This window comes from Marmota monax, unplaced genomic scaffold (genome assembly GCF_021218885.2).
Source record: "Marmota monax isolate L192 unplaced genomic scaffold, Marmota_monax_Labrador192_F-V1.1 WCK01_AAM20220418_F8-fsc00205, whole genome shotgun sequence".
NCBI lineage: Eukaryota > Metazoa > Chordata > Mammalia > Rodentia > Sciuridae > Marmota > Marmota monax.
Genome location: NW_026692417.1, coordinates 2,625,520 through 2,641,026, shown reverse-complemented (window position 1 = coordinate 2,641,026; position 15,507 = coordinate 2,625,520). Strand labels below are relative to the sequence as shown.

General features: G+C 48.5%; 2 protein-coding genes across 10 annotated transcripts in view; one reads left to right on the top strand and one right to left on the bottom strand.

Moving 5' to 3' along the window:
* The first annotated feature begins 5,183 nt into the window (after positions 1–5,183).
* Positions 5,184–15,507, top strand: part of G6pc3 (glucose-6-phosphatase catalytic subunit 3) — a 29,724-nt gene continuing 19,400 nt past the window's right edge. For 2 of the 6 annotated variants that reach the window (XR_009226676.1, XR_009226675.1), the window contains exons 1-7: positions 5,185–5,515; positions 7,999–8,105; positions 8,474–8,564; positions 8,740–8,858; positions 9,069–9,210; positions 10,928–11,189; positions 13,400–13,489. Coding sequence is in view for 4 of the 6 variants with exons in the window: in XM_046442829.2 (XP_046298785.1) it covers positions 5,298–5,515; positions 7,999–8,105; positions 8,474–8,564; positions 8,740–8,858; positions 9,069–9,210; positions 9,440–9,803 (1,041 nt within the window). In the remaining 2 variants the exon portion in view is untranslated. Of the gene's footprint in view, positions 5,516–7,836; positions 7,916–7,998; positions 8,106–8,473; positions 8,565–8,739; positions 8,859–9,068; positions 9,211–9,439; positions 10,108–10,927; positions 11,190–13,399; positions 13,490–15,507 lie in introns of those variants that run through there. The other 4 variants (XM_046442830.2, XM_046442829.2, XM_058578771.1 and 1 more) reach the window with 4 other exon arrangements.
* Hdac5 (histone deacetylase 5) overlaps positions 11,965–15,507 on the bottom strand; it is a 35,627-nt gene continuing 32,084 nt past the window's right edge. For all 4 annotated transcript variants that reach the window (XM_046442825.2, XM_046442827.2, XM_046442828.2 and 1 more), the window contains 7 exons: positions 14,052–14,171; positions 13,698–13,795; positions 13,406–13,524; positions 12,770–12,903; positions 12,470–12,554; positions 12,173–12,338; positions 11,965–12,089 (listed from right to left, as the gene is read on the bottom strand). In XM_046442825.2, the coding sequence (XP_046298781.1) occupies positions 12,050–12,089; positions 12,173–12,338; positions 12,470–12,554; positions 12,770–12,903; positions 13,406–13,524; positions 13,698–13,795; positions 14,052–14,171 (762 nt within the window). In that variant the 3' untranslated portion in view covers positions 11,965–12,049. The remainder of the gene's footprint in view (positions 12,090–12,172; positions 12,339–12,469; positions 12,555–12,769; positions 12,904–13,405; positions 13,525–13,697; positions 13,796–14,051; positions 14,172–15,507) is intronic.

The following is a 15,507-nucleotide window of genomic DNA, read 5'->3' as shown; positions in this document are numbered from 1 at the left end:
CGCTTAAAGTTAGGAATCAACATCCTCATTTTACATTTGAAGAAACTCTTAAACTATAAAAGTTGCACAAGTTCTGCCTGTTTCCAAGACATGTAGTAGGACCTTAATAATACTAGTTCCCAGCCATGTGTAGTAGCTACCCTTAGATTAAGGCAGGAGGATTGCCAAGTTCAAAACCATCCTGTGTAACTTAGACCCTGTCTCTTAAAAAAAAAAAAAAAAAGGTGAGGGGAGGGAGGGTTGGAGATGTAACCTAGAATGTGGTAGGGCCTGGGTTCAATCCCTAATACTACAAATAAATAGTATTTCCCCCATGCTCACCCATCTGAGCCTTGGAGCCCAAGATGCTTCCTCATCTCCCTCTTTGCCCTCTCCCTCAGAAAGCCAGGCAAAAAGAAGAAACAAGGAGTGGTACTAGTGACACCTAATATACAAAATAATTATTTTTATTAACCTTATATAAGGTAATATGCAGGTGCATACTTAAACCCATCACCATCAATTGCCATCCCTAACCCACCCATCCCATAATACAGAAATATTGGAACCTCATGTATGAGAAACAGTTGACCTTTCTCTAGTCCAGAGAGAGGCAAAAGGCCAGCATTGGCATTACAGAACCTGAACAAAGTTCATAAGTGTTTCCTTGCTCTGTAAGAGGCAAAAACTTCCTGGTGCTAGGAATATTGGACAATCATTATACTAGTAATAAAAATTCTAGCTGGGTGTGGTGGCACATGCCTATACCTACCTACTCAAGAGGCTAGGGCAGGAGGATTGCAAGTTTGAGGCCAGCTGCTGCAACTTAGGGAGACCTCCCATCTCAAAAAATAAACAGGGCCAGGGGCTGGGGTTGTGGCTCAGAGGTAGAGCACTTGCCTAGCATGTGTGAAGCACTAGGTTTGATTCTCAGCACCACATATAAATAAAAGAATAAAATAAAGGTCCATCAATAACTAAAAAATATTTTTAAAAAAATAAAATAAACAGGGCCAGGGATATAGCTCAGTTACAGAGCATCTTTTTGAATCCACAGAGCATCTGTGGATTCAATCCCTAACATTAAAAAAAAAAAGAATCTGCTCCTCATACTTGTTTATTTTCAGAGAAATTTTATGTCTCATCCTTGTTCTGATCCCTATAAGAAGTCATTTTGCAACACCAATCCACTTTTTTATAACATTGTTATTACAATAGTCTCCCCTCATGATTCCTGAAACCCTGGAGAGTATCAAATCCTATATATACTGTTTCTTCCTTTATATACATATACCTGTGATAAGTTAAATTTATAAATTAGGCACAATAATAGATTAATAATGTTCTGGGCCAATGGCACATGCCTGTAATCTCTTCAACTCAGGATGCTGAAGCAGGATGATCACAAGTTGGAGGCCAACCTCAGCAATTTTGCAAGGTCCTAAGCAACTTAGCAACTTATATGTCTCCAAATAAAAAAAACAAAAAGGACTGGGGATGTTGTTCAGTAGTAAAGCAATCATGAGTCCAATTCCCAGTACTAAATAATAATAGTAATAACTAATAAAAATAAAACAATTATAATAATATATTATAGTCCAGTTGTGGTGGTGCATGCCAGTAATCCCAGAGGCTCGTGAGGCTGAGGCAGAAGGATAGATGGTTCAAAGCCAGCTGTAGTAAAAGTGAGGCAGTAAGCAGCTCAGTGAGACCTTGTCTCTAAATAAAATACAATATAGGGCTGGGGATGTGGCTCAGTGTTTGAGTGCCCCTGAGTTCAATACCTCCCCCCCAAAAAAAATTATGACAATATACTATAATAAAAGTTATATGAATGTGGTGTCTCTCTCAAATATCTTATACTTTTACCTTTTCATTTAAAGGAAAGACTTTATGGCTTCCTTTTGGCATATCTGACTTGCCAGTACCAGTATTCTTTCTTTTATTTTTGTTTTTTTGGTACTCAGGATTGAACCTGGGGGCATTTACCCTCTGAGCCATGTCCCCTGCCCTTCTTATTTTTTATTTTGAAACAGGGTCTTAATAATTGCTTAGGGCCTCACTAAGTTTCTGAGGCTGGCTTTGAACTTGTGATTCGCCTTCCTCAGCCTCCCAAGTTGTTGGGATTATAGGCTTGTGCCACAGTGGTGTTGTTTTTTATTTTACTTTTTATTTTTTCAGGGTTTTTTGTTTGTTTGTTTTTTGCAGTTCTGGGGATTAAAACCCAGCTGTATCACTGAACTGCATCCACAGCCCTTTTTATTTTATTTTGAAACAGGGTCTCACTGTGTTGCCCAGGCTGACTTCAAACTTGTCATCCTCATGCCTCACCCTTCTGAATGACTGGGATTTTAGACATCTATTGCTATACCAGGTTTGCCAGGATCACTACTCTCATACTTTGGGGCCATTATTAGGTAAAATAAGATATACTTAAACACAAGCACTGAGAAATAATAGTGGATCTGATAACCTAGACATCTATTAAATAAATAAGGGGAGGCAGTATATACAGCATGGAAGGGGAGGCAGTATATACAGCATGGATACACTAGACAAAAGGAATAGTCACATCCCAGGCTGACTGGACCAGAAAAACACAAAAGGAATAGTCACATCCCAGGCTGACTGGACCAGAAAAACAGGATATTCTATGATGCTACTCAGAATTATATGCAATTTAAAACTTATCAATTATTTCTGGAATTTACCACTTAATATTTTCACATATAGGCTGACTGCAGGTAACTACTATCATAGAAAGAAAAACCACAGGTGAGGAGGGAGATGTTAATATACAGGATTTTGTGTGTGTGTGTGTGTGTGTGCGCGCACTCGTGTTACTGGGGATTGAACCCAGGGGCAGTGAACCATATCCCCAGCCTTTTTGTGTGTGTGTGCGTGTGTATTTTGTTATTTAGAGACAGGGTTTTGCTAAGTTGCTTAGGGCCTCACTGAATTGCTGAGGCTGGCTTTGAACTTGAGATTTCCCAAACTATTGGGATTTCAGGCATGTGCCACCACACCCAGCAGAATTTCATATATGATTTACAGGCATCTCTAGGAAAAGCCTTTTAGAGGTAGTGAAAAATCTAAGCTGATACCTTAGGGCTTAGCGGCAACATAGGGTGATCATATTTTAGCTAGGAAGATTTGCATGCACTAGGGCCTCTAAGAGAAACCTTGGAGATAAAGAGTATAAAGTGGCAAGTGGGGATGCTTAGTGGTGAGTGATTGTTTGCCTCGCATGGAAGAGGCCCTAGGTTCAATCCCCAGCACCACACATACAAACGGAAAAGCTAAGCCTGACAGCACACGCCTGTTAATCCCAGCTACTCAAGGAGGTGAGGCAGGAGAGGGGAGTTTGAGACCAGCCTGTGCCATGTAGTGAGCTTCTGTCTCAAAAAAAAAAAAAAGTGTGTGGTGGCACACACTTGTAACCCCAATCTGCAGGCTGAGGTAGGAGGATTGCAAGTTCAAAGCCAGCCTCAGCAACTTAGTGAGACCCTGTCTCAAAAAAAAAAAAAAAAAAAAAAAAAAGCAAGTGAGGATGTGTTCTGGTTAAGCACACCCTGGGGAAGCGGGGTGGGTTTTAATCCCTGGTCCCAAAAAAAGAAAAGAAAAAATTATTATAAAGCAGGTGTGAAGGTAGGCAGCTGAGGGTTGAGGCTTAGAGCCCGGGCAAAATTTTGTTGTTGTTGTTGTTGTTTGGTACCAGGGACTGAATCCAGTGGTGCTTAATCAGACTCCCCAGCTGCTGAGGTTACAGGCATGCACCACCATGCCCAGACAGGGCAAAATTTAAGAATTTTTTTAAAAATATTTTTTAATTGTTGATGGACCTTTATTTTATTTATTTGTATGTGGCACTGAGGATGGAAACCTAGTGCCTCAAGCATGAGAGGCAAGCGCTCTACCACTGAGCTACAACCCCAGCCCGAATTTTTATTTATTTATATGTGGTGTTGAGAATTGAATCCAGTGCCTCACACATGCTAGGCATGCACTCCACCACTGAGCTACAAACCCAGCCCCTTAAAAGACTTTTTAAAAGAAATTTAGGCTTTCTCTTTGAGGCAATTGAAAAACATTTATCTAGGAAATGAACTGAGATTTTTCAACCAGCTTCCCTTCCCAACACCTTCTTAGTGAAACCCAGATTTATATTCTTATTTTCATTCATCCATTGGAAAACTCTAAGAATAAAGTTGCTGGAGGTAGGAAGAAAACTGAGGAGTCACTTCAACAGTCTCCTCCCATTCGACCTCTGCGACCGACCTCCCCTAAAAGCTGAGATTTCTATTTTCTGTGTGTTTCAAATTATTCCCAACCCTCCCACCCCGTCCCGGCACCAGCTCTCGCTACCTCTGAGCTGCAACCCCAGCCCTTTTCTGAGACAGGGTCTCGCTAAATTGTCAAGGCTGGCCTCAAATTTACATCTTCCTGCCTCAACCTCCCAAATAGCTGATATTACAAGGGTGCACCACCATACTCGGCCAATTTTGTGGTGGTGGGTGCTCTTTCTCTTTCCATATCAACATCACTATCTTTTGGGTTATCTGCCCAGCAGAGTTTTGGATGGCTGGAGGATGGAAGGGGCGGGGTGGGGTGGGGGTCAAGGCAATTAGAATTGTGAGGAAGTGTAATTGAGAATTTGTTTCTCTAAGGAAGAAGACTGAAAATCAGCCTCCAAATCAATAGCAGATGAATTAGGGAGGGAGAGTCTTGAAGGTGTGGACGAATTAGGGGTGTGTGAAAATTTAAGGTCCTGCTTTGGCTTCAGGCCATGTCCATAGCCTTCTCTCCCAAAGAGCTCAGATTTCGGAGCGAAGAGTGGTATTGGAGAAAAGAGGTCCTATCTAGAAGGAACCATGGCCCTGGAGATTACACATCCACCTTCGCAGCAGCAGAACAAGGACCCTTGGCTCGCCGCGGGCTCGCGGGTTGATCGTCTCCTGACCCGGAACAGCAGCCAGTTTCTTCACTCCGCAGCTTGTCCACGTGCCAGCAACAGTAGCCACGTGGGGCCCTAAGAAAACGCCTTCGCAAAGGTTTGTCCCCTCTGCTGCCCACTAGGAAAGAAGACCTGGGAACAGCGACCGAGAAGACACTACCGGCAAGAGGCCGGACTCGCGCGCGCCTGGGACAGCCGGAGGCGGGGCAGGGGCGGGGCTTACCTCCGACCGCTGTTTGGAAGGGCGGGGCCTGAGCTCGGAAGGGTGGGCTTTGGAGAGCAGCCGGTAGCCATTTCACTGTCGCCAAGACTCCTCGGCTTCCTCCTTAGAGCGAATCCCCGCCCAGCCGGGCCCGGGATCGCCATGGAGTCCGCGATGGGCGCGGGCATCGTGATGGCTGAGGCGCTGCAGAACCAGCTGCCCTGGCTGGAGAACGTGTGGCTCTGGGTCACCTTTCTGGGCGATCCCAAGATCCTTTTTCTGTTCTACTTCCCCGCGGCCTACTATGCTTCTCGCCGTGTGGGCATCGCGGTGCTCTGGATCAGCCTCATCACCGAGTGGCTCAACCTCGTCTTCAAGTGGTGAGACTGCGAAGCTCTCGGGCATCCTGGTCCCCCACCCTCGAGGGCCCGGGTCTCTCTCAGCAGGTGTCTCAAAGGCCATTCCACCCTTTTGAGCATCTTTGTGCATCTTGGACCCAGACCTCAGACTCCACACATTCTACCCATTAGACAGCGTTCCTCAAACTGGCCTGATTAGAGAAATCACGTAGGGGGCGCGTTTAAACCACAAATATCCTATCCCCACCTCAGCCCTTCTGATTTAGAAACTCCAAAGGAGGGGTTGGAAATCTGCATTTTAACAAGTATCTACAGCTTTAAGTAAGAGACTTCTCAATTCACTTTTTCATTCAACTATTCATTCTCCTGACATAATTGTTAAAAAGCATACTTTGTGACAGGCATCACACTAGATGCCTTGCAAATTAAGTTGCTGTCCTTGGTCCATGCCCAATAGCATAGGCAGCCCTAGAAAGTTTACTAGAAATGCAAGCAGAATCTCATGCTCCAGGTCATACTTCCTGCATTTGAGCCAAGTCCCCAAGTGATTCCAATGCACAGTGAAGTTTGAAAAGCACTGGGTGAAAGAAAGCACTGCCTTCCAGGGAAAACTTTCTTTTCTTTACCCTTCATTCATTAGTAAGCTCTACACACAGAATTAGAAGCCAGGAATCCCAGGCAAGTGGGTGGAGGCCCTGCAGCCCTTGGGGTTTATCACTTTGTGCCACCTGTTTTCTCTGTTTTGGGTGTATAAGGGAGCCTGTAGACATGCAGCCTCACCTTCCTTCACCTCAGCCTCTGTTGCCAAGTCCCCAGCCTGGGGGAAGAAAGGGAGATTCATAGGAGACACTTGAATGGGATGGAATGACTTGCTGCAAAACAAACTCGGAATAACCTTCCTTTCCACTCTTCTCCACAGGGTTTCATCCCACTGTAGACAGAAAAGCAGTTGCAGAATCATTTCCTCCTTGTTTAATTGCTCTTTGCACTGAGCTGTCTCCTCCCTCAGAGTCTGTAAAAGTTTCCCTCCCTATTTCTGTTCCTCCTAGAGTCAAATGGTGGACACTCCCCCACCCTCCTTCCCCCTTAGTACTGGGGATTAGACCCAGGGCACTGTGGCAAGGCACTTGGGGGGCAAGTGCTTTACCATTAAGTTACATCCTCAGAACTTTCTATTTTATTTTGAGACTAGGTCTTGCAAAGTTGCCATGGTTGGCCTTGAACTTGTTTCAAGTAGCTGGGATTGCAGGTATGTGTCACCATGCTCAGCTTTGATAGACACACTCTTTAAATGCCCCCAAATGACAAAGCCCCTATTCATTTTTAAGTGTGTACTGAGCTCTTGGCGTGTATGAGGCCCAGTTTTCTGGAGAGTCAAGTCCCTTCTGAACCTTACTCCTCAGCTCTCTGCTTCCTGCCAGCATACCTTCTGCTTTCCTTCTCTTTCTGGCCACAGCAGCTTCTATGTGTGGTTCACCAGAGCCCAGCTGAGCACCTGCTAGACCAGGGGAGTTTGAAATATATATATATATATATATTTTTTTTTAGTTGTAGATGGACAAGATATCTTTATTATTTTTTATGTGGTGCTGAGGATCGAACCCAGTGCCTCACATGTGTTAGGCAAGCACTCTACCACTGAGCCACAAACCCAGCCTGGGAATTTGAAGTTTTGTCCTTAATCTTTCTCAGGCATCTTTCTATATTCCTTACTCCCATTTTCAGACATGGAAGTTCACCTAAATAATTACGGTGTAGGTAATTGAGGCTGAAATCAGGGACATGGAGAGCGGGTAGCAGGAGACAGGGAGGAAGGGGAAAGACCAAGTCCTGGACTCAGGGTGAGAAGAAAAGAGCTGGCTCTGTAGTGGGAGGGTTAAGAGGGGGGACATCTGCAGGCGTGGTGGGCCACACCTGTAATCCCAGTGGCTCAGGAAGCTAAGGCAGGAGGATCGTGAGTTCAAAGTCAGCCTTAGCAACCACGCGGTGCTAAGCAACTCAATGAGACCCTGTCTTCAAATAAAATATAAAATAAGGCTGGGGATGTGGCTCTGTGGTTGAGTGTCCCTGAGTTCAATTCCTGGTACCACCCCCCAAAAAAGTGGGACATCTGAATATCTCGGAGCATACACACACTTACCGCAATCTCTTGCCTCCATATCATTTTTTTTTTTTTTTGCAGTAATTTTCTATTTTGAGATAGCTTAGCTAAATTGTCAAGACTGGCCTTAAATTTGTGATCCTCCTGCCTCAGCCTCTCGAGTATCTGGGATTACAGGCGTGTATCACCTCCTCTGGCTCCATGTCACTTTTTAAAAATGGTATGCTTTTCATGTTCCAAGGTAGAAAACCATGGCAAGATAATAGCCAGAATCAGAGTCCCTTTCTGACTCCATTCCTCAGACCCTCCAGAGTCTTCAGGTATTTCTACAGTCTTTCTGCCCACTTCCTTCCCCCTGGCAGCATGTGCTCGTTTTAGTCATCTTGCATCTTTTCTCTTATAGGTTTCTGTTTGGAGACAGGCCCTTTTGGTGGGTCCATGAGTCTGGGTACTACAGCCAGACTCCTGCCCGGGTTCACCAGTTCCCCTCTTCTTGTGAAACTGGTCCAGGTGGGAAACTTCTTCCCTTTCTAGGTGTGGTTAGGGTTCGGGTGAGCATTTCAGAGTAGTCTTCAGCCAGGGTGGCCCAACTAGAGGCCTAGCCTCTCACTTACTAGGCCAGAAAACAAAGCAACACCAGGAAGACCAAGTGGAGTTATAGGAGGAGGGCACCCTGCCATGTGCAGGGTAGAACCAAGTGACAGGGCAGAAGCCTGAAGCAGTGGCCTCAGGTGCAGGTAAAAAATGCTTCAGGCCAGAGGGAGCAGTGGAGCAGTGCTAGGGAAAGCTGCTTTTCAGCCGGGGGGAGGCAGCTGTGTCTAGGTATCACCAAAGTTCTCCTTTATTCTCTCACCATACACTTCTATATTCGCTGACAGGCAGCCCTTCTGGACACTGCATGGTCACAGGAGCAGCTTTCTGGCCAATAATGACAGCCGTCTCTTCTCAAGTAGCTGCTCGGACCCGCAGGTATACCTTTGGCATCACCCACTAGTGGGAACAGGGGTGATGGCATCCTAGACCCAAAAGACCCAGCAGCATGGGGACTCTGGGGTATTTGGTCAAACTATGAAGTGTATGCATGCTGAGGGAAGCCAAGCTGTGACTAGACACCTCTTAAGCCATTTGTCTCTCTTCTCTCTAGCCGCTGGGTAAGGGTGATTCCTAGCCTGGCTTATTGCACCTTCCTATTGGCAGTTGGCCTGTCCCGGGTCTTCCTCTTAGCACATTTCCCTCACCAAGTGTTGGCTGGCCTAATAACTGGTGAGCAATAGGGGCCATAGGGTGGGCCAAGAGGGTGCCTTTGGCAGTGGGATGACCAGTCTAAGATCTTCCCATCATTCCCAGTTTCTATAGAGTCAACCCCAAGTGGTCTTAGTCTGTCCTTCCACCAAGCTGCACTGCAGTTCAGGGGGTGGGGGTGGGGATAATTTCCCCAAACTTCTTGAAGCTGCTGTCATCCCACTCTCCTAGGTGCTGTCCTGGGCTGGCTGATGACTCCGCGGGTCCCTATGGAGCGGGAATTAAGTTTCTATGGGTTGACTGCACTGGCCCTCATGCTGGGTGCTAGTCTCATCTATTGGACTCTCTTTTCACTGGGCCTAGATCTTTCTTGGTAAGTCCTGCTTTGGAGCTTGGGCTGGCTGGGGCCTGACCCACCTCACCTGTACCCAGTGTGTTGGGTCTCTGGTTCACTGGAGTTAAAAAAGACATATAACCTGTTCCCAAACATAGACTCTCCTGGGGTCACAGCAGAACATGTGAGTGGGCCAAGAGTAGATGACCAAAAGCCAGTGGCCCTCTGGGTTCTAGTCTTTCCTGGCAAGGACTCTTTTTTCCCACAGGTCCATCAACCTAGCCTCCAAGTGGTGTGAGCGACCTGAGTGGGTACACTTGGACAGCCGGCCCTTTGCTTCCCTGAGTCGTGACTCAGGGGCTGCCCTGGGGCTGGGCATTGCCCTGCACTCTCCCTGCTATGCTCAGATACGACGGGCACAACTGGGAAATGGCCAGAAGGTAGCCTGCCTTGTGCTGGCCATGGTGCTTCTGGGTCTCCTAGACTGGCTGGGCCACCCACCTCAGATCAGCCTCTTCTACATCTTCAACTTCCTTAAGTACACCCTCTGGCCATGTCTGGTCCTTGCCCTCGTGCCCTGGCTTGTACATATGTTCAGTGCCCAGGAAATACCACCCATCCACTCTTCTTAACTTCTTGAGCCTCCTTCTGCCACTTCCCCTCCTCCAAAGCCAACACTCCATGACCTCCACACTCCAGGAGGCAGTTCCATCCCTGACAGCCCCCAAGCAAGCCCTGTTTACCCTGAATTTCCTTTTTTTCCCTCCACCTGGTCTTAGCCCCAAAGAAGGGCCTTCAGTCTCCCAGAGGGGCTGAGCCTCCTCCTGCCTTTCCCCCCAAGTCCACAAAGAGCAAAGGCAACAGTAAGACCTGTGGGTTTCTGCAACACTGTGAGGGGAGGCTCAGGGGGTGCCCCAATAAAGTCCTTGAAACTTCTGGATTCCTTTCTTGCCCGTGAACATACCACCAACCCTGCCTGTAGGTATAGGAGCAGAACCCTTGCCAGGCTATTTCTAGAGTTAGGAACTCAAAGGAAAGGGGATACTGGAAACTCAGCTGAGAGCTCTCAGTCCTGTCCCCAAACCCCAATACAACACACATCACCACTTAGGCCACAAGAGAGGTTCCATAAGATGCAATGGTTACATACAGTGAAACCTTGTCTTTCATCTACCAGGACAGAGATCTTCTGCCCCAGCCTCCCATTTTCCAAATTGGCTTCTGGTCCAGGGCTAGAGAAAAGGCAGTTTTTTTGGCTAGGAAGGGGAATAAGAACCTCTGTTTCCTTTGAGAATCCAGACACAGAGACACTGGCCCCAGAAAGCACTGCCAGAAACAAAAAGTTTATTTACACAAGAACACACAGTGTAACAGGTTACAAAATTCTTAACTGAAATCCATATCTGGGAAGACAAAGCAAGGAGTGGGTTTACAGGAGAACCTCACTAGCCACAGGGAGAGGGAGGGTCAGGGGCCGGAGCCTGGAGCTCATTGTGGGGAGGCCTGGTACAATGGGCCTAGCCCCTTCCCCATCCCCAGGAGGATCTAGAACAAGCAGCACACAACGAACCAATTGGGGTAGAACTCTGGCCCTCCCCTGGCCCTCAACCCTGTTGGGGAGGGGGAGCATTAGGATAATAAGTATGTAAACAGATTGGTAGGGCCCTGGAGATGAAAGTAGAGTATGTGTGGCATCAGGAAGGAGAGAGGAGAGTTAATCCCCTAGGAGCCACTTCCCATCTTTGGTTTCCTACAGGCTGGACAGCATTCCCTGGAAGCCTATGGGCCCCCAACCCCTTGAAACGGGGGGCTCCAGAGGACCCTGGAAAAGAGGAAGGGGAGTGCCCAGCACCCTCCTGGTCTCAGCTCCCTTGAGACAGTGGCCAACTGAGGGTGCTCAGGGAGGAAGAGAAGCTCCTGCTGAGGGCAAACTCAGATTCCTGGGTTATGGTCCTGCCACTTCTAGAAATATCCAGTTACCAACCCTAGGCTTCAAAGCAAAAGGCCCCAGGAGGAAGGTAAGCCCTGACCTTTCTACTTACATCTTGCTGGATGGCTGGGGGAAACCTACTAAAGAGCAAAGGGCCTCTCACCAGCCTACAAGGCCCCTGTAGGAACCACCTCCTCCCCCTCCACAGGCTGTGCTAGCAGATGGCAAAAACCCCAAAAGAGTAAGTTGGAGAGCAAGCCTAGTTCTGGTTCTGGGGCTCCTTCTAACCCCTCAGAACCCAGGTGTTCATCCCCCATCCCTTTTGCCCTCTGGACCCCTGAGAGGGGAAACGGGCCCTGAGAAGTACAAGGCAGGACAGCCCTGCCCATTGTGGCTCAAGCCTGCTGTGGATGCTGAGGCCAAGCAGAGGGGTCTGCAGAGATGATGGGGGTGACAGAGGAGAAGTAGAGAAATGCAGCATGACAGCTCACCTCTCCTCCACTCCACTCTGCATCTTACTGGTGTGCCCTCTCCAGTATCAGGGAAGGGGGGTAAAGTTAAGGCATTCCCCCCAAGTCAGCCAAAGCCAAGGCACCAACTTACTGTTCCCACCTCACTTGGGAGCCCCAGAACTGAAGGGTATCATCTGGGCTCCTGTGCCCACCTTGAGCTAGCCCAGGCTCCAAGGGGGAAAAGGACAATGAAAGGATGTGGGTGTGGGGTACAACATGGGGAGCTGGCTGGGCAGCGTACCCCAACCCTACAGAGGGAATACACTTTCAGAGCTGAGGTGTAGGCTACAGGAGTGCTGGACAGCTGAGAGGAACAGGAAGGGCAAGGCTGAGAGACCCACACAGCACACGTTGTTGAATGTGTGACTTTTTGTTTTTAATAGAAAAAATAAACAAAATCACAATGATGAAGCCCAGAGGGATGGGGGCCGGGGTGTCACAGGGCAGGCTCCTGCTCCATGGGCTCCTCTGCCGGCCTGTGGGGACAAGCACAGGGAAGGCATTGAGTGAAGGACAGCACCTCAAGTCAGGACAGGAAGGTGGAAGGCAGGGAGCCTACCTGGGGCTGTGCTCCCGGGCGGCAGCAGCCTGGGCCTGCTCAGCCCCCACCGACAACAAGGCCATGGCGCTCACAGTCTCGGCCTCCTCCGTCTCACCAGCCTGGGCCTCCCGCAAGGAACAGCCCAGACCAGTGGCAAACCTCTGCACACAGCTCCAGTGTTTGCCTGTGGAAGAGGGATGGCCAGGGGGTCAGGGAGGGCACACAAACCCATAGGTACACCCCAACCCTGGCACTCCCACAAACCCTGCCCCCAATCAGGCTGAGGTCTGCGCCCCTCCACCTGTCCCCACGCACTCTGGATCTCGATGACTTTCTCTAGTGTGGTTACTGCATTGATGTTGGGCTTTTGCTGTAAGACTGCCTCATCCAAGGGCTGTAGCTATAAGAGAAAGAAAAAAGCTTAGAGTGGGGTGATGTCACCTGCCCCTCTAAATGTCCTCTTTCAGCCCCAGCCATCCCTCATGATGGGGCAGGCATACTCAGAAAGCTTTCCCAGCCAGCTAGCAGCCTGTGAGTGCTACTCAACCCAGGGAGGTAGACATTTTTGCTGATCGCTCACCCCTGGCCTATTGTTCCCTCTTGTGACCCCCTCACCTCCACGCTAAGCAGAGCTGAGACACAGGCCTCAGAGGCATCACAGATGGCGGTCAAGTCGTGGCCTCCCTCCAGGGCCAGCACCACCCGACCCCCTGCCAGCGTCATCAGCTGCCTGGTCAAGTGGCCAAAACCTTTGGTGGGTGAAGGAAAGAGGATGAAATGGTAAAAAATATCAATTCAAGAGACAGGAAGAAGGGAAAGAAAAAGAAACAAGAAGAGGACAAATAGCACTAAATGAGATGGAAAATATAAACCCACATATATCCATAATAATAATCAATGATAGTGGAATAAGTAATCCAGAGACAAAACATAAGACAGGATGAGAAAATCAGTTACATGCTATGGTATAAGGCGCATCACTGAAAGGCCAGGGATTGGTTGGAAAGCTCCAACCCCATGGCTCCAGCAGAAGATATATATCCCCTGCTACCCCACTTCTTCCTGCTGCCCCCACTCAGGCCAGGGTTGGCAGAAGGAGGGTGAAAGGAGCTAGCAAGATGATTCCAAGCCTTAGACCTACCTACCCCCTGCCCTTCCCTTCCTCTGGAATATCAGTCTGTTCCTCGCCCCATGTCCCTGCTTGACTCCTTCACTGTTCCACACCCTCCCTCAAACTCCCAACAGGCTTACATCTGGCGGTAACAGAATAGCCACCAAGTGGAGACAGATGTCCTTCAACAGCATCAAACCCAGCGGAGACTAGGACCACATCAGGTGAGAACTCATGGGCAATGGGCATCACCACTGTCCTGCAAAGGGATGGCCCAAGCTGACCCCAGCAGATGGCCAGGCCAGGCCTCGCCCCCTCTGTTCTCTTCTAGGAGACCACACTCCTCCACCCACATTGAACTGAGCACCTGCTGCCCCTCCCACCACCAGACCCAGGGGCTACCATCTCTCCCTTGGCCCTTCTCAAACCCACCTGAAGGCTGTCAGGTACTCCACATCTCCAATGGGGGGATCCACACCTCCTGTCCATGCCACATTCACATTGTACCCCACGCCTGGCCCTCCACCGACCTAGCACCAGGATTGGGAAGGGGTTATTCTCACTGCTTGGGGATCTCTGACATTGACCCACCCTCACCTCTGCCTCCAAGGCATCACTCCACTGACCTCTGCGGTGCCTGAGAGGCAGTCAGACCTGTGAGGTCCTCCCACTAGGAGCCCCTGAGATGCCCCAGGGACCAGCACCACCATGGACTTCAGTGGCTTCCTGCCAGGGCCCATCCTGCCACCTCCCGGAGGGGCCTGCATGTAGGCCCAGGAACTATACCTCTTCAGGAGCCCCAGAGCCTGGAAAGAAGTTCCCATTGTCATAGCGATGCAGGGAGATGTAGAGCACAGAGGGATCACTGTAGAATGCTTGCTGGGTGCCATTGCCGTGGTGAATGTCCTGGTAGGGAGAGGTGAAGACATCAGGAAAATGGCCCAAGCTCTGACCCTAAGGTCAAAAATTCACTCCGGTGAGCTCTGGGGGTGAGCTGACCCATGGCTCCAGGGCATCTGCACTCCGTTTACAACAGGACTGCCTACCCTACTTCTCTAACTGGAGTCTGCACAACTGAATTATGTACCACTTAGGGGCTATACAAAGCCATGGGTCAAATGTGGTTTAACTCCCTGCAGAACCCATTCTACTGAATAGTTTTAGAGAAATATTAGGGATGGTAAGGAACTAAAATTAGCAGATCATGGCTGGGATTGTAGCTCAGTGCAAGAGCACTTGCCTAGCATGTGTGAGGCACTGGGTTCGATTCTCAGAACCACATATAAATAAATAAAATAAAGGTCTATCAACAACTAACAAGTACTTAAAAAGTTAAAAAATAAAATAAGTAGATCAATTTTGAGGAAGGATCCAGCCTTTTCCCCTGAGGATTAAATGCAGGGACACCACTGAGCTACTTCCCCAGCCCTTTTATTTTTTATTTTGAGACAGGGTCTCTCTTAAGTTGCTTAGGGCCTTGCTAAGTTGAGGCTGGCCTTGAACTTGGTGGTCCTCCTACCTGAGTCTCCCCTTACTTCTGGCTAAGAGTACAGGTGTGGGCTGGGGATATAGCTCAGTTGGTAGAGTGCTTACCTCGCATCACAAGGCCCTGGGTTCAATCCCCAGCATCACCCAAAAAAAAAAAAAAAAAAAAGACTCCAGACATGCCCCACCATGCCTGAGAATCTAACATTTAAATAAAAAATTTTTTGTTGTTGTTTTTGGTGCTAGGAATTGACCCGGGGGTACTTTATCACTGAGCCACATCCTCAGTCCTTTTATTTTTTGAGAGAGGGTCTCCCTATGTTGCTAGGGGCCTTGTTAAGTTACTGTGCTGGCCTCAAACTTGCAATCCTCCTGCTCAGCCTTCCAAGTCACTGGGATTACAGACATGGGCCACCATGCCCAGCTAAATGAATTTTAAAGCCAAAATTGGAATTCCAAAATTTCACCCTTGCTGAGGAGTGCTCCAGATGACCTCCCTGAGCAGTGAGTGAGTGGTGTGTGTTTTTCTATCATTGGGGCAAGATGTGAGACGCATTCACATCAGCAGGGGCAGAAATGCAGCATTCTCAGCTAAGTGATCTTGGGTAGATCACCCAGGGCCTTCATTTGTAGAAATGGACATCCTACTTTTTACTACTAGAGGTAGCTATGAGAAGCATGGTGTATCAAATACTAGTTGGGTTCCTCAAAAACAGCTAATTGTGCAGGGTGGAAGAGAAAGTGGCTTCTAGCAGTG